The 19,293-nt window shown below is 38.7% G+C and overlaps 2 protein-coding genes across 2 annotated transcripts in view; one reads left to right on the top strand and one right to left on the bottom strand.

Annotated features, from left to right (window-relative positions):
- Nucleotides 1–15,824, bottom strand: part of LOC126371283 (aminoacylase-1-like) — a 32,674-nt gene extending 16,850 nt beyond the window's left edge. The window contains exons 1-4 of the mRNA XM_050016579.1: nt 15,667–15,824; nt 10,174–10,343; nt 8,816–8,984; nt 1,474–1,620 (exon numbers count right to left, since the gene is read on the bottom strand). Coding sequence (XP_049872536.1) covers nt 1,474–1,620; nt 8,816–8,984; nt 10,174–10,343; nt 15,667–15,754 — 574 coding nt within the window. The 5' untranslated portion in view covers nt 15,755–15,824. The remainder of the gene's footprint in view (nt 1–1,473; nt 1,621–8,815; nt 8,985–10,173; nt 10,344–15,666) is intronic.
- Nucleotides 2,278–5,312, top strand: LOC126371309 (uncharacterized). Its single transcript, XM_050016614.1, has 2 exons — nt 2,278–3,204; nt 3,555–5,312. Exons 1-2 carry the CDS (start codon nt 2,320–2,322, stop codon nt 3,558–3,560), a joined length of 891 nt encoding a protein of 296 aa, XP_049872571.1. The 5' UTR covers nt 2,278–2,319; the 3' UTR covers nt 3,561–5,312.
- Nucleotides 15,825–19,293: the final 3,469 nt, after the last annotated feature.

Raw genomic sequence — 19,293 nt, forward strand, 5'->3', positions numbered from 1 at the left:
TAAGTGAATTTGTATTCTTATTGAGAATAAAGATTTCTTTAAACCTATATACAGGGAGGCCCAGAAGTTCAGGTTCAAAATGAAAAATTAGATAGAGGGGCTCATTGGCTACCAGAAACACCCCCATGTATATTCAGCGAATATTTACGATTTAGGAGAAAAGACCCATGTCATATATTTTTCTAGATTTTCTACCTTATTTCATAACTATTCCCAAGGATGTGTACCGCTAGGGGAAAAAATAAAGACAGTCAGATCAAAGATAAAAAAAAGTTATTGGACATCAATCATTTTTGTTTCTAAATTTATAATATCGTCACTGAAAAGGCAAAAATACGTAAGCGCCAAAATGTAATTTCAAGAAAAAGCTGTTTAAAGTAGCTTTCTCGCTTTTTTATCATAACTTTTTACCAATTTATTCAATTTAGATGACGTCATCGTAAGATTACATGGTTTTTCATTTTCTATATCTAGCAATACATATTATAACATGGACTGCTATTTTAGGATATTTTGGCGCTTATGTAATTTTGCCTTTCCAGTGACGATATACATATAACAATTGGGTCGTGTACTAGGTTCAATATAAATTATGAAATTCTGTTTACTAAATAAAGACAGCTTTAAAACTAACGAAAAACATTTTATTTTTTCTATTTAACTTTAATTTTATTCAATAAAAACGTAATAATAATAAGACAATTCATCACGTTTCTCTATGCTTACTTGAAGCTTACTTTATGTAAAAAAGCTTATTATAAGATTAATGACTAAGTACCTTAATGATAAAAAGTCTGGTATTGAATGTGTTCCTCTAGTTATTAAATAACTTGTAATGTATATCCTCATTGGTTTTTAAAAGATGTGTTGCTGTTGCAGTTTCTTGTCATTTCTTCTCCTCAGCCATAACACCTTGCGAAATGACGTAAATTCAAAAATGTTACATTGACCTTCAACAAGTTTATCCATGATAATTACGTTGAATAAATGATTCTGATTTCTGATATGACGTCACAGTGTGCTTTTCATACAAATTCCGTAGTCATTTCGTGCTTTGACGTTTAATTAAAGGTAATTGATTTGTGTAGTCGGAAACTAGCCTACTGTATGTGTATTATTATTATGTAATTTATGTACTCGTAAGTGTCTTGCTATCTTTGTATTTGATTTTTATGTACAAGCCTATGCTACACTATCCCGCATATTACATAATATTAAATATCTCCCTCCGGTTGTTTGAGGGGAGGCCTGTGACCAGCAGTGGGATGTATATAGGCTGATTATGTACTCGTAAATATCTCCCCTACTCAAAGGTTTCCTGAAAGAGATTGCTATTTAGCATTAAGACCGGCTATTGTGCTGTTTCTGTTTCTCTTCTGTTTTGTGTTTTGTATTTCCTGTGTGTAATAAAGTATTTGTTGTGTTATTTTATGTTACATATAAGTGTAATTATAAAAAAAAAAAACGACTCACGCCAAATGGACCGCTCGGCGTTGTAGACGAGGTATTCACTGGACGCGCTGGCGAGGCCCTCGTCCAGAGAGAAGCCCACGTTCAATGCCCTGAAGTGTTCCGACTTCACGAACTCGCCCATGCCTTGCCTACCACCGACCTCTTCATCTGCAGAAGAAAAGAATAGGTTAGAAATCTTTAACAGCATTTATACATCGACTTCATTCGCGTCATGATTCATCATTCTCCTGCCATTATCCCACTCTAGGTGTGGTCGGCACAACATGTATTCCTCTTCCATTCATATCTGTCAGTCATCTCAGTACTTACACTTTTCACACACATATCCTTCCCCGTATCCTTCATGATAAACAACTTCTTCGTAACTTACAAACTTCCAATCCCTTTTTTAACCCCTTAGGGTTTGAATTCCGCGAAATTCCACCTTATTCAGCACCTACGTCTAAAAGGAAACAAAATGCAAAATTTGAGACTCCTAGCATTTATAGTTTCTGAGATTAGTGATATTTTGCTTTTATATATTATATAGACTTGCTTTTTCCCGCAGCTTCGCTCGCGTTAAATTCGGGGTAATACGGTTCAAAAAATAAGGCAGGTTGTTTTCGTTGGTAACTGTGATGTATTTAAGTTTACCTTCATAGTTTTTTATATTTCTCTTTGTCATCCTCAGTCTCGCAATAAACGATTTACGAACTGGACGTGCGCCTTTCATTAGTACATAATAACTGGCAAACGAGGATAATTTTTTTTTTACGCGTGTGTTGAAGGATAGATTGTGTAATGTCAGTCGGAAGAGTAGGCGAATTTAATGTGGCAGTGGGGAATTGGACCTTGTATCTCGAGCGGATGGAGATGTATTTCCAAGCTAACAGTATCGACGACGAGATGCGTCTACCTACTCTGATTGCAGTCATAGGAGAGGAGGCATACGATTTATTAAGCAGTTTAGCAAGCCCTAAGAAACCTAAGGAGTTGAGCTACGACCAAGTTACTGAGATTATGAAGAACCATCTCGAACCAAAACCATCATTTATGGCCGAACGTTACCGGTTTCGCCAACGAAGGCAACAGGAAGGGGAAAGTATTACACACTACCTCACGGAGTTAAAAAAGTTAGCGAAGTTTTGCGATTTTGGTGAAACGTTGGAAGATAATCTCAGGGATCAATTTACCTGTTGTTTACAAAATGAAATAATACGGCAACGATTATTTGCGGAAGAAAACCTGACATATAAAAAAGCGGTAAGCTTGGCATTTTCATTAGAGGCGGCAGAGCGGGATGCAGCGATGGTGCATCGGTCGAGTGTGAGTGACACGAATGTCATCGGTAGGGAGGGCGCGGGCGCAGGGCAAGCAGCGGCGGCGGGTATACCGATTCATTCATTCACTACGACTTTGGCGCGCCGAGGATTACGGAACAAAGGTGGCGGAAACACATCACGTTCGCATTATAATACTATGGCGTGTAAATCTTGCGGGGGCGGGCATCGAGGTGAAGAGTGTCGCTACAAGAAGTTTACATGCAGCAAATGCGGGCAAGTTGGGCATTTAAGACGGGTATGCCCAGCGAGAGCTCTGAGCAACCAACATGGTGGCTCCGGCGGCGGCGGTTCCCGGCGGGCGCTGCATCACGTCCAGGCGGAAAACTGCGAGACTCCAGAGGACGGTGACGATAGCACTTCGGAGATTGAAGAAGAAATGAATCACCTCTGTTTAAACGGCTATAGACCGGTAAGCTTATCAATATGTATTGATAACATTAATTTGAAGATGGAAATAGACACGGGTTCGGCAGTATCGTGCATCAGTAGGGAAACGTACGAAGAACATTTTAAGCATAGACCCATCGAACCATTTGACTTAGTGTTTAAGTTTTATGATGGGAGTAAAATACGGCCTCTAGGGATAATTAAACCTGATGTTAATTATGAGGGTAAAATAAAAACCCTAGAATTATTTGTTATTGACAGGGGGACCACTTCCCTGCTCGGCAGGCAATGGTTATCTGAATTAGGCATACAAATTCCGGTATTCCATAGTCATACTAGTGCCAATAGTAAACTTGGTGAATTACTTGGCAGGTATAAGGAGTTGTTCAGCGAAGGATTGGGGAGGTTCACGGGTGGTAAGGCGAAGCTGCGTGTACGTGAGGGGGCGGCGCCGGTGTTCTGTCGGGCACGGCCTTTGCCCTACGCCCTGAAGGCGCGAGTAGACGCGGAGCTGGACGCAATGCTGCGGGAAGGTGTCATAGAACCGGTGGACACCTCCGAGTGGGCCACGCCGCTGGTTCCGGTACGTAAAGCTGATGGTGGATTACGCATTTGTGCAGATTATAAAGTGACCTTGAACCCCGCCTTACTGATTGATAGGTATCCTTTGCCTAAGATTGATGATCTGCTAGTGGGTCTAAATGGTGCTAAAGTATTCTCTAAGATAGATTTATCGCAAGCCTATAATCAGGTAGAACTAGATGACTCAAATGCATTTACAGTGATAAATACACATAGGGGTTTATTCAGGTATAATCGATTAGTTTATGGACTGTCATCAAGTCCGGGCATTTTCCAACGGATTATGGCCACGCTACTGAGTGATATTCCTCAGGTAGAAGTTTTTCTAGATGACATTATAATAGGTTCGGTGGATGAACAAACCCACATGATCATATTAGATAAAGTTTTACATAGATTACATAGTCATGGGATGAAGCTTAAGAAGAATAAATGTTCATTTTTTGTGGACGAAGTACAGTATTTGGGCTATATAATTTCTAAAGATGGTATAAAGGTGGATTCGAACAAAATTGAAGCGATCACAAAAATACCGCGACCGCAAAATGTTACAGAATTAAGGTCATTTTTAGGCCTTGTAAATTTTTATGCAAAATTTGTCCAAAATATGAGTACTATTTTAACGCCTTTATACGACTTGTTGAGAAAAAACATTGCGTGGAAATGGACTCATAAATGTGAAAACGCATTTAAAAACATTAAAAATATTTTAACTAGTGCAGAAGTACTCATGCATTATGATCAAAACAAATGCTTGATATTAACTTGCGATGCAAGCGCGCGAGGTATAGGCGGCGTGTTGACTCAACCGTGCGCGGGCGCTGGCGGCGGCGGCGGCGGCGCGGAGACGGCGGGGGTCGGGTTACGCGAGCGCCCCGTCGCTTACGTCTCCCGGTCATTGAATGAAGCCGAGAGAAATTATTCACAAATAGATAAGGAGGCATTAGCTATAGTGTTTTGTTTGGAAAAATTACATCAATTTTTATATGGAAGACGATTCACTTTAAGAACGGATCATAAACCGTTAGTAAGCATCTTTGGGCACAAACAGGGCATACCTCCAATGGTGGCGAGTAGACTGCAGCGGTGGGCCATTAAGTTATCTGCTTACACATATGATATTGAGTACGTGCGCACCGAAGATAATGGCGCGGATAGTCTGTCTCGCTTGCCATTGCCGCCGCCTGCTAGCAACGCTGAGTCACACGATGCGCCCGAACAAACGTATTTACACTTCGCACAGAACGAGTTATTGCTTGATTATAACGATATTAAGATTTTTACGCAGCGAGATCCGTTATTAAGTCGCGTACTAGGTTATATACGATGCGGTTGGCCTAGTGATAGTGAAATAAGGAACTTACAACCTTATTTCAATCGCAAGCTAGAACTGTATGAGGAATTGGGTTGCGTGATGTGGGGACATCGGGTAGTTGTTCCGGAGGGGTGCAAGGATAGGGTTTTACGCGAAATACACGAGGGCCACATGGGAATAGTTAAGACCAAAGCATTCTCTAGGAGCTACGTGTGGTGGCCGGGCATAGACGAGGCAGTGGAGGCTATGTGCCGAGCGTGTGTGGTATGCGCAGAAGAGGCGACGGCGCCGGCGCGGCATACGCTCTGTCCATGGCCATGGCCCGCCAAGCCATGGTCGCGGATACATTTAGATTTTTTAGGCCCTATATATGGGAAATTGTACCTAGTCATTGTGGACGCGAGAACTAAGTGGTTAGAGGTTTTCCCAGTGGCAAGTACGGCGGCAAATACCACTATAAATATATTAAGCGAAGTTTGTGCCCGGTGGGGATTACCAAAACAAATAGTTTCCGATAATGGTCCGCCTTTTACCAGTTCAGAATTATCATCTTTTCTTAAATTCAATGGTATAGAACATTTGTACTCTGCTCCATACCATCCTGCGTCAAATGGTGCCGCAGAAAATGCTGTGCGTACAATTAAAAAAGTAATTAAAAAGGCAGTGCGGCAAAAACAAGACATAGCATCATCACTTAATACATTTTTATTGCATTATCGGAACACACCGCACTGTACCACTGGCGAGAGTCCTGCGGCGTTGATGATAGGTAGACAAGTTAAGACTAAGTTAGATGCCCTTAGACCTGATTGTGAAAATAAAGTGCACCGAGCACAGGAGAAGCAGAGGGACTACGCGCGGGGTACTAATCGTACTTTAGAACCAGGCGATAGGGTTTGGTTACGTCATTATCAGGGAAACAGAAAATGGATACCTGGTCAAGTTGTATACAAGTCAGGATCTACTAATTATACAGTGTCAGATCACACAGGTAGGGAATCACATAGGCATATCGATCAGTTAAGGCGAAGGTCGAGTTCCTTAGTCTGTCCAACAGACCCGTCAGCTTTGCAATCACCGATAACCTTAGATATAAGGCCAGAATCAGGACTGGCAAGCCCAGTCTCAATTGCGACGGATGCAGCGAGCGAGACAGATCCACCATCTAATAGCGAACTGACCGTGTACGATAGAACACCGGAGTCCACTGCCAACCCTGTTAAGTCACCGATACAACCAATCGCCGCCACCCCACCCCGTGAATCATCCCGTCCTGTAAGACAATGTCGGCTCAGAAATCCTCCAAAATATAGATAACCACAGCAATGGCTCACGACAGTATTCCCAATTGATACTACATAGGTATTGTGGTTTCCTTTTAAAGGAAGAGATAGGAGTTTTTGAAATGTATAGTATATAAGTAGCGCTTTCTTTTTTTTTGTTTGTAATAAATAGTTCCGATTAGATATTATTTTAGTTTAGATATTAGTTTAATGGTAATCTAGCTGAGATTAAGGAGTCAGATACCTTTTAGTTTGTTTAAACTTATTATAATGATATTGTATGTTGTGCATGATCTGTGTGTAACATGAATTGTTTCTTGCATGCTATAAATAAGGAAGAGAGTAGTGTGATGTATTTAAGTTTACCTTCATAGTTTTTTATATTTCTCTTTGTCATCCTCAGTCTCGCAATAAACGATTTACGAACTGGACGTGCGCCTTTCATTAGTACATAATAGTAACAAAGAGTCTGTGTACCAATTTTTAGCTTCCGACCATGAAAACTGTAAAATTTCACCTTGAAAATTGCGGAATGCTCCATACAAACTTCCACCCCCCATTTTAGGGAAGTGGGGTGTTGTAAAGAGACAAAAAGTAGCCTATATCACTCTCCATTCCTTCAACTATCTCTACTTAAAAAATCAAATCCATTCGTCGCTCCGTTTTGCCGTGACAGACGGACAAACAAACAGACAGACACACATGTGAAAGCACATTTATAATATTAGTATACATAGATTAACGACTTATATGCGCAAGTCTTCCCTCAATTAACCGGAGGGGGTATGAATAAGACTCCACCACGCCACTCCTTTTTTTTTTTTTGACGTGACTTATTGTAGATTTGCCGCAGATGGCATTAACTACTTGGCCGGACAAATGGGGAGCGCTGAAGGCTCTCACCCGGTGCTGAAGGCTCTCACCCGGTGCTGAAGGCTCTCACCCGGTACTATCGACTCCGTTCATTAAAATTGATCATAAAAATCGAACGAAATCTACAAAAGTATTTTTTTACGTAACTAAAGTTATCGTAGATAATTAATATCAATATGCATGTTTCAATATTAGATTTGATTTAGATTTGCCGCATATGGTACTATATTTGGCAATAACTGTGTGTTGGTAAGTTCCATCAAAAAAGAAATTGTCTGTCGAACAGACAATGTTCCAATTTATCCCACTTGTATTGTTTTCCCCAAGGACATGACCCCTAAATTGCGGTGCCTACCTGTCCGATATGTTACGATAAACCTATTTAACTGGTGACAACCTATTATATTCTATACTCGACTCTTCATACAAAAAGCCTCGTTTTATACAAACACTACACATTGGTGTTATCTTACACGCGCAATAAGTATGAACTAAATACCCACACCTCACCGAGCTGTTCGATAAACCAACGTGATAGGTGGTGAGCCGTATCGCCGTCTATAATGGTCGAGCCAACTGTGTTAGTGAAAATGGATAACTCACTGGTGCACCACAAGTATAACTCCCGGCAAACTTCTTGAGCATCGAGTGTCGTAGTGGGGGAAAGTTCGCGCACGTACACTTCCGTGCAAAAAAAATGAACTTTTGATTATTTTCTTAACTTCATTAAAAAAAACAATTATTATATTATTTAATTATGTAAATAAAACTAAACTTATATTATTATAGTTTATTAAAACTTATATTATATTATTATATTTAATAAAAATCTAATCGTCAGGTAAGTATAATATTGATTAATGAAGATTAATATGAGGTTGAAACCAGCAATACCAGAGCTAGTGCTAGGTTTTGGATCTGTAGACACAGACCTCGTGCTAGTAACTAATTCTTAAACTTAAAAAAATGAGCAATAACAAAAAAATCCAACAAAAGAGCAATAACAAAAACGTGACAGTTTCACTGCACGCAAGTGTATTCGGGAGTCAAAGGGACGAAGACAAGAGTGCGCGGGGGAAGTATCGACTGATCTACCAATAGCCGGTCGATGCGGGACTCACCCGCCCCCGCGCCCCGTACCGCACCACCAAAGAGACCTAAAATTCGGTTGTGCGCAGTCAAGGTCGATGCTCAAGAAGTTTGCCGGGACCTATACCACAGTGATTGTTTTATTTTAGTTTCTAAGTATTATACAGGGTGTTAGTGACACCGTAACAAATACTGAGGGGATGACTCAGACCATGATTCTGAGATGATATCAAGTGGAATTTCCGTTCGGAAAATTCATGAGAAATTTTGTGTTATTTTTAATTATTTTCAGTTCCATACTTTCACGCCCTATCTATGGAGTAATGGCGATTACTCCACCGACAAGAGCGCAGCTCTTAAATAAAGAGAGAGGGACTTTTGCGACGGAAAATTGCACTTGATATGAACACAGAAGCATGGTCTGGATTAACCCTCAAAGTTTTCGTTACGATGTCACTAATACCCTGTATATCTCCATTACATGGACCTACCTGGTACAAAAGACAAATGTATGGTCCTCTTGGGCTTGAAGCCAGTCTGCTTCAGCCGGCGTACGGCCTCAATATACTGCACAGCCACCGACTTCATATCCTGAGCTCCTCGTCCGTACACCACGCCGTCTTCTATCTCCGCCGCGAACGGTGGATGCTTCCAGCTTTTCTGGAAGTTATTGGATTTGGGGTTAAATTCAATAATTGATGAAAATGGAAATTAGCATTAATTTTTTTTTATTCAGAAATGGAATAAACGCCGAAGGACATAACATTATACCAGAAAGCTTATTTATTATGTTATGTATTTATTAGTATATTTTTTAATCCATCCTCCGCGCCGCCATTTGGTTGTACCTAAGTGGATTTAGCCGTTCCCGCATCAGCTTATTATAAGCACCTAACAAATATGATGCCGAGACAATGCTTAAATCGTCTTTCGAGTTATTATATTCAAATATACATAACATAATACCCCTTGTTCTTGAATAATGAGTTTTAACACGGAACAGTAAGGCGCATTTTGTTTCACGTGTAGTAACGCTTGCGTAGTAACTATTACCTACTCTGCTGTCAAGCTTCGTCCAGTCTCCATAAATACTGTTCACAGTACTGCCACAAACCGGACACTACATATAAAAATCTCAGTCTAACCGTGTGCCGTCTATAGCATAAGTGAGACATAGTCTGCATGCTTCTTCCTCACTCCTTAGCGGCGCCCGTTATGAATCTATGAGTAGGTAACATAGTCACACCCGGGACACTTCATACAAAAAGCCTCGTTTTCCACAGACACTACACATTGACGTTATCGTACACGCGCATCTGTGTGTGTGACGTCTGACGCCATACGATTGAAGACCAAAGTATGCCCGAGGGGGGTTAGGTAAACCTAGCTCAGACGCTAGTGGGGAGCGGAAAGTAGCCATCCTATACGTAGTATTATTCCTTATTCTATGACATAGTTACACTTTCAATCGTCAATTTTTACATAACGAACATCTCATCCGCCTAAAACTACTGCAGCTTCTCGCAACCTGTATAGCCGAGGAAAAGAAGCTGCAATAAAAACATCGGCACAGGGCCCTAGACGTTCTTAAAAAAAGGAACAATTAAAATACTTATTGATATACAATTCAGTAATTTGGCTGCCTAATATGTACAGGGTGTTAGTGACATCGTAACGAATACTGAGGGGGATAATTCATTCAGCTGATATCAAAATTCAGTTTTAGTGTTTTTTTTTTTTTAATTATCTTCAGTCCCATACTTTTGCAACGGAAAATACCACTTGATAATCACTCAGAATAATGGTCTGAATCATTCCCTTCAGTATTCGTTACTGTTCTATGACCTACCTCAAACACAGGCACAACATCCATATGCGAGTTAAGCAGGATACTCGGCAAGGCAGGGTCGGAGCCGGTCCACGTCATCACCAGAATGGGTTTCTTTGGCACTATCGTGTACTCCTGTACCGATAGACCCAGTTGCTGTGCCTGCCCGCGAAGGTAGGCGAGGCATTCATCTGGATAGAGACAAGATCATGAGTGTCATTCGTTGTCTTGTCCAACTGGTCCTGTCAAATCGTCAAGTTAGGTAATAATCATAATAAATAATATAGTTGGTGAGTTGGATAAACCGCCTCGCAGAAAGCGGTGTACACCTCTCGACACCCTGAGCTGCTCACAACCATGTTGCTGCCTTGCCGTCCAGTCGCGTCGGCTAGATAGGTGGCCCATCTAGTGAGTGGCGAGTCACCGCCTGCTCAATGTATCCATGTATCGGATACGCAAAATCGGATACGTAACTTACATAAATACATACTTCTATCTATCTATCTACTCAGCCTGTATCCACCCACTGGTGGGTATCCGTTTTTACTGTTAATTAACTACTTGGCCGCACAAATGGGGAGCGCTGAAGGCTTCTCACCTGGTACAAATTTAAAACTAGAGGCCTGAGGGTGCCCTTAGTAACAATCAGCCTGTAGTAAAAGTAAATTAGGCGCGAACCTCGCTTCGGGGCGTCGTTTGAGAGCATAATATTTGAAAGAACTAATCGACCCCAGTGGGTCGATAGCGATAAGCGCTGAATGAAGGAAATAGTCGACCACGTCCGCGTCGGCGGGGCCCGTATCGAGGATGTACGACGACGAAACTTACTCTTTTTACAATAACTAACTAAAAGCTGAAGTATAGGTAAATTAAAGTGAGTAATTAAACTGTAATTTAAGACTAAAAGTAGTTAACTTGTAGTTAACCCTAAACTTTGGTACAATGGATAAACTTAGTTAATCACACTCACTTCGCCACACTTTGTCACACTACCAGGGCAGGCAGGGAGTTTTATTAGGAGACAACTTTAGAGTCTCATTTCTCGACATATTTTTTTATATATATTTTTCTCGAGAAATGAGAGCCTCATCATCCCCCTAGCATTATTCCGTTTTTCAGAGGGTCCGCTTACCAAACCTGAACACTTGACAGGTCCGATTTTTTACAGAAGCGACTGCCTGTCTGACCTTCCAACTCGCGAAGGGAAAGCCAGCCCAACACAGGTCTTTATTTTTTACGTGACTTATTGTAGGTTTGCCGCAGATGGCATTGACTACTTGGCCGGACAAATTGGGAGCGTTGATGGCTCTCATCGGGTACAGCGTTTAAAACAACAGGCCTGAGGGTGCCCAGTTGGGCGCGAACCTCGGCTCAGGGCGACGTCTGAGAGGAAATTATTGGAAAGAATTAATCGACCCTAGTGGGTCGATAGCGATAAGCACTGATTGAGGAAACGTCTACTACGCCGGCGGGGTCGGTATCCAACACAGGTTAAGTCACATACTTACCTCCGAAAATGCATTTCTCGGAAATGTGGGTTTGTGTGTGAGAACCTATCTATCTTGTATCTGTACATATTCCATAGACATGTATCGCTTTTCGTTTTTCGAATGAAATTAATTGAAAGAAATCGAGATTTCTTTACAAAGTTATTTTTCAAATAGCGGTTACGAAGTGTTCATTATAAGGCGACTTTATGTTCATGGAAATGATCGTCATGGTGAACGACTGTTTGTGATAACGATATAAATAATCGCTATGTGAACGTAGCTTAGGGTATTAAGCTTAAAGCGTAGTATTATTCCTTACTCTATGCTTAAAGTTTGAATATTCATCTCGACATGTGTCCAAGAAAACTGCGGCAAAGGCCTTTTAGCCTGATTAAAAAATCCGCAGCTTCAGCGATAAAAACAACTGTATTTTGTTAAGCAAAGAGGTCTAAGTCGTGTTACAAAGGATCGGTTATTTAAATATTGGGTTACAAAGGACAGGGGTCAGTAAAAATCCTTTTCCAGGTAGGTATATTAAATGTTGCACGCTGTATTCTAACGTTAGAATACAGCTAACGTAATTCCGTTCGCTTTTTGCTGGGTCACCGAAACTTTGGCTGATGGAGTGGACATTGAGAGGGAGCGCAGAGCTCTGTCTGTCCGTAGCAATATGTTGGCACGCAGATTTTCACGTTGTAGTGAGCAAGTTAAGATCACGCTTTTTAAAGCATTCTGTCAATCCTTCTACACGTGCAGTCTGTGGGCCAACTATACGTCGCGGGAATACGGAGGACTGCGTGTCCAATATAATAACGCGCTCAGGGTGCTGTTGGGGCTGCCGCGTTTTTGCAGCGCATCTTTAATGTTTGCTGAGACGCAGACGGATTGTTTCTTTGCAATAGTAAGGAAACGTTCCGCCTCAATGATGCGTCTCTTGGAAGCCAGCTCCAACGGCATCCTGGGTGTGTGGGCGGACCGCTGGGAGTCGTCATTGATGACGCGATGGTTGCAACTACACGCACACATACCTCCTCCCGCTAGACGACTCTAATTTTCTACTAAATATTAGTCTACTAACATTAGGATTAAGTACTATGTTACTAACATCTATGGACAATAGTCTGAAAATAAAGATTTTGAATTTGAATTTTAGGTAGGTATTCGTTTTTCAAGTTTGGTTTGTTTTTTTTTTCTAAAATTTTTCTTTTTTTTTGACGCTATCTACACATTAAAGTTTTATGCCAGTTCATTTGAAAAAGGCATATACTTACATCGTATTTCCACTTTCTATTCGGCCTGACATAGCTTCGAAGCGGTGTCTTTATAAATATTGAAATCGGTCATGAAGTGAAATCAGAAATCAGAATCATTTGTAAACTAGTTAAAGGTTAATTTAACATTTTTGAATTTACGTCATTTCGCAAGGAATTATGGTTGAGGAGAAGAAATGACAAGAAACTGCAACAGCAACACATCTTTTAAATCAAATTACTTTTAAAACAATATACATTACAAGTTATTTAATAACTAGAGAACAGATTTAACATCAGGAATTTTTATCGTTTTTACATAAAAATCTTATTATAAGATTAATAATTGAAATAATAAAAAAAAAACATTTTATTAACAGCCTTTAGCGATTTGGCGACCCAATTGGCGCAGTCAGAGATATAGCCATCACAAGCTTAAGATTATTTTTTGATTATCTACAACAGTATGTAATATCTCTAATTGTAAAGTACCGAAACAAGGATTCGAACTCCGAATGGTGAACGAATGGAACTTGGCACCTAGTTCACCTACAAATAGGTAGGTACAACGACTTTCTCAATTGAGCCGCTTTTCAACACTTATGAAAAAAGATATGTGTCCTTTGGGAGTGATCGTCGTTTGTTTTTTTATGTCGTATTTGGCGATGTACTTTTGTATTTTTTTTTACAACAACACGTTCGGTCATGTTGAATTGGGTCAATGTTTATTGTCTGCTACAGGTAAAGGTACGTTTTCGCTCGCTCTTGGTAAGTATCATTTTACATTTTTTGTACATATGCAAAATTTCATAGTAATCCGTTGAGTCGTTTATGCGAGTTATTCCGTTCTAATACCAAAAACTAATACCGTTTGGTATTAGTTTATTTTCGAATTTATTTTCCATTCCCAACGAGTACCACGTTTTTTTTTTTAATAAAAAATCTATTACTAACAAATACCAAAACGTTAGTGTTTGAACACTTTTAGCTTCATCATCATCATCAGCCGTACGACGCCCACTGCTGGGCATAGGCCTCCCCCAAGGATCTCCACGACGATCGGTCCTGCGCTGCCCGCATCCAGAGTTTAATTTAGCTTCACAAAGTTTTATTTTATTTTCTAAGATTTATCATGTAAATCATAATATAGTAATAGATATGTACTAAAAGTCTTAAAACTTTCCAAATTAACTTCATTCCACGATATTGAAAAAAAATAAAAAACAGAAAAATATCTCATCGTTAAATCGTTTTCATTGTTAGATCGTAAGTAAATTCCGAATTTTTGATATTTTTGTAAAAAACATTGTTACATTGAAAGTTGATTGTCTGTGATATTTTATAATTTTGTAAGATTTTAAGTAAATACTATTCATATTCGCTTTTATTCCAAATGTTTAAGTGATTTATTATTAAATACGACTGGGTAGTCGACAGAATAAATCGTCCCTTTTCGTCAGATAAGAAAATGAAAGGTATATATAACTTAAATAAAATTAGACGGTGTCAGGTGGGATCAGCACTATTACCATGTTTAAAATAATGGAATAAAACAAACAAACAGGCCCTAAATAAAGATCAGCAAAGGGCATCCTGGTAATCCCAATTTAAGTAAGCAAAGTGAGGGCTCATCCGTGGTGTAATTTATGCATTTATTAATACGAGCTTATGCGGAGTCCTTGTGGTAATTCTTGTTTGCCCGTTGGAGTATTTCAAGTGCCGAATTGTTGACAATGGCAACATAAAAATACCTTAAAAAAAGTTTTTAAAAAATTATGATTTTTTTACATTTTTAATTTATTTTGTATTCATCGATCTCTCTCTTATTGTCGGACGTGTTTGTAACCTTTGTAATTACCTATTTAAATCGAAGTGGCAAAACAATCAGCGCTTCTTTACTACAGTCTACGAGTGATGAAATTATCAATGCACACAAATTTTAACACGTTGAATAAAAATATAGAAAAAATGAAGTGCGAACAAACTGCTGTGCAGTTTGGCGGACGGTACCGATGTACACATACATTTTTGAAATAAATCATTTAAATTTAAAAATTTAATTTTTTTTTTTTACGAATACTGATTAATGCCACGAAACTACGTCACATCAGGACATCCGGATCGTGGACCCAATCTGTGGCGCAACTATTGGGGGGGGGTTAAAATGGCCACATCGAAGCAATATCTATGAAAAGCAATACTGCCATTTGACATTTGCGCATAGGTATGAAAATAAGTGCCCAATGTCATATATCAATATTGCTTTTTTTACTGAAAAATAGTCCACAAAATATATATTCAAAACGTGTTTATGTGCAGTGTAGCTACAAATACATGGAAGAAATACAATATTACTTACAAAATAATGGATATAAAAAAAAAGAATTATCCAAATAGGTTCATACACGACGAAGTTATCCCCGAACAAACATAAAAAAAATACGGTCGAATTGAGAACCTCTTCCTTTTTTGAAGTCGGTAAAAATAATAAATAAGATAGTGTTAAATGTATACAATACTAATACTTCGGGCTTTTGCAGTAATCTAATACAGATATATACGGGTAAATATCATAATAAAGATAAGTACCTATGAAATAAGATCGATAACAGCTCACCACCAGGAGTGGGTACTTAATTCACCATGTGATGGGTGTACCTCTGACTACCCATATTGGGATATAGTCGTTATTTAGAAATAATAATATACCTATAATAAATATAATATAATAATGATAGATGAAAATGTATAATTACCATATAATTAATAATTACCATAATTAACATTAGGATGAACAGAACGGATCCTCAAGTATGTCTGCAGGTTGAGCACTGCGGGGTCGGCAGAGACATCCGTCGACATTGTATCTCGAAATAACACGTAACGCGAACAAAAATATGCAAATAAACTTTTAGATGAAACAAAGAACTCTCTAAAATGTAAACTAACAAATAAAAAATGCTTTTATTTATTTATATTCTATTTTTACAAACCGCAGCTTCGTGTTAGGGGAGAACGGGCAAAAACGGAACAACAAGGAAATTGTATTAATTGAACAAAAAACCTGCGTTTTCATTTCCCTATCATGACGCGCTGTGTTTTATCTATGTCAGATTTAAATTGGTATTTTCGAATAAAACGGACGAAACGTTTTAATTTTCCTGAAATAATTATGGTAAAACTATCTGTAACCTCATCATGCTTATCGCGTAGCGTAGGTTCATATACCACATCGCACAAGTTATACGGACTCTATGCTGAGGCTACTGATAATATTATACCAGAATGTAAGTCTTCTTCTCTCGTGTGGGTTGTGAGGTGGATTACCAACCTCATCAACCCTGGTGTCAGGGTTAATATTGAGTCGCCAAAACCCCCTGACATGACTCATGTAACGACTACTTACTTACATCAGTAAGTAGTAACCGGGACCAACGGCTTAACGTGCCTAACTAACGTGGCTTTATATAAGTAATAAATAAACACAATGTAAAAAAAGTAATACTATGTAAGTAACTAGAAAAACAATAAAATATAGAAACTGAAACCAAAGAAAGGGAGTCAGGCGGGCCATCTGGTGTAAATTATTTGTATGTTATGCAAAATGCTGAAAACTTTTATTTTATATTTTAGGTAACGCTTGCTTTATTTAAGATTAGTCCGGCCAAGTAGTTAATGCCATCAGAGGTAAGCCATAAGTCACGTCAAAAAGAGCTTTATTTAAGCGCAATGTTAAAGTAGATACCTTCAACGCAGAATCAGAAACCATAAATTATGCTAAGATTATTTTCATTAGGTTTAATATACTGTATAAATATGGCCAATTTAAATATACATAAATACACTTACATCATACATAGCCCATTGTCCTCTTCAATATTGATCAGTAGAAATAGAAACCGCATTGTGGCAATTTCCGATGTTTTGACACACATTCCAGCACTAGTGATAAGATATAATAACACATAAACATGATACAAATTAAATTTTATATAGAATATAATGACCCTTGGTCATCAATGCTGTGGGCTGACCCCAGGCTGCTTGTGTAACGGTTACTACTTACTGCTGTAAGTATGTAGTCGTTACACGAACCATGTCAGGGGCCTTTGGCGGCTCAGTAATAATTCTAACACTGGTGTGTCAGGTTGTTGAGGTTGGTTTTCCACCTCACAACCCACGCGTTAGAAGAAGAACCATAAGGTTCACTATATCCATCTTAAGTGTTAAATACCTGCGTGTGTTGTTAGTGTGTTGTAGTGCTCATATTCTGAAGCTCTTGAGTTGCTTATTATTAGGTATTTTGTGTGTACTATTTATTTATATAAGTAGGTATATATGTTAGGTTATGTATATAGGTTAGGTATATATTATATTTGTATGTTATAATATTTATTTGCATGTATTTATTGGTAAGTTGCCTGGCCTATGCCCAGCAGTGGGCGTCGTACGGCTGATGATGATTGGTAAGTTGTACTTATAGTTTGTACCCGCAATCTTTCAATATTTTTTTTTACATTTTTTCTTCACCTTATGGTTGTCTGGAAGAAATCGCTTTAAGCGATAAGGCCGCCATTTGCCATGTACTTAGTTAAGAGTCTTTTTGTAATTTTTTTTTTTTTTTTTTTTTGGTGTTATTTCTCTTTATATATTGTACCTGCAAGTTATCTTCTGTAAGCAGCTGAGCTTTTTTTATTCGTTTCCAGTCTAGCGTAGAAGCAGTAATATATCGTTTTAAAAGCCTATTTTCTCTACGATGTCTATTTTCAGACAGGACCACCCTAAGCCCAGCATTAGTCACTGATAATTCACCAAACCTACGCAGCTTGGTTGTAATTTGTCACAGCCTGATCTTTTTGTTATCTATCGCATTCTAAATTATACGTATGTCACTCTCAAACATTTCAGGTATGTTTTTGGGGCCTACAATAGGTTCGATCGCAGTGTAGTGGCCGACCAATTCTTCCAAAGGCGAAGGTGATGGAGAATAATTAAAGTAGTCAGTGTCAGACAAAAAGATGTAATTTTTAATTTCGTTACAGAAAAGTCCAGAGAGCCGAATGACAGTCTCATTCGCAACCAGGCAGTGTTGCCATAATAATAAAATTCGTTCAAAAACCATTATAACTATCATTATAATTATTATAGCGTTACGTTATAACTAAAATTAATGATATTATTTATTATAACATTTATAATTGAAATAAAAGGTTGCGTGTTCAAATCACGTCGGGGTCACCAGTTTGGGGCCTACAATAGGTTCGATCGCAGTGTAGTGGCCGACCAATTCTTCCAAAGGCGAAGGTGATGGAGAATAATTAAAGTAGTCAGTGTCAGACAAAAAGATGTAATTTTTAACTTCGGTACAGAAAAGTCCAGAGAGCCGAATGACAGTCTCATTCGCAACCAGGCAGTGTTGCCATAATAATAAAATTCGTTCAAAAACCATTATAACTATCATTATAATTATTATAGCGTTACGTTATAACTAAAATTAATGATATTATTTATTATAACATTTATAATTGAAATAAAGGCGTGCGTTCCAGAACGCCACATGTTCAATCAATCAATCAATAAATCTTTATTGCACAAAACATATACACAGGACATATACATACGAATAAAAATAATCACAATAGGCGGCCTTATTGCTAAACAGCAATTTCTGCCAGGCAACCTTATGGAATAGGGGGGAATGTTTTGAGTTACGTTTCGTCACATCACTCAAAAAAGTCAAAATCTGATATAAGTAGTTTATTTTTAAAGTAGGATCATTATTACTAGGACGGTGTCTTTTTTTTTGTGGAATAAGTTATATTTGAATTTGTTTATTAAAACTCAAAAACATGGTTTTCTTTACTAGGTACAATCTTATATTATCTTATCTAGGTTTAAGTCCCTATATGCATGTTTTTTTTTGGCCTGTGCCCAGCAGTGGGACGTATATATAAGCTGTTTATGTATGTTATGTATGCATGTGTTTGTTAGCAGTACTACTGTTTGCTAGACACTCAGGTATAATATCCTGCAAAAAAGAAAAAAATGTTTCCGTAACAGTGACTTCCCGCCAAAACCTTCACCTCCCGATACGTCACGACCTGCACCTTCTATTTTATTTGTTTCATAAATGTTCTCCTAGGTCTACCCCTTCCTCTCTTCCCTTAATTTTTCCCTTCTATGATGTTTGTTATAAATGAATGAATTGAAGAGAGGAATGGCGGTTACGCCACCGACAAGAGCGCAGCTCTTAAATAAAGAGAGTTTTTTTTTGACGTGACTTATTGTAGATTTGCCGCAGATGGCATTAACTACATGGCCGGACAAATGGGGAGCGCTGAAGGCTCTCACCCTGTACAACGTTTAAGACAATAGGCCTGAGGGTGCCCAGTTGGGCGCGA

This window comes from Pectinophora gossypiella, chromosome 12 (assembly GCF_024362695.1).
Source record: "Pectinophora gossypiella chromosome 12, ilPecGoss1.1, whole genome shotgun sequence".
NCBI lineage: Eukaryota > Metazoa > Arthropoda > Insecta > Lepidoptera > Gelechiidae > Pectinophora > Pectinophora gossypiella.

What these genes read in the sequence shown, in the direction of transcription:
- LOC126371309 (XM_050016614.1), top strand. Translation starts at nt 2,320, where the DNA reads ATGGAGATGTATTTCCAAGCTAACAGTATCGACGACGAGATGCGTCTA.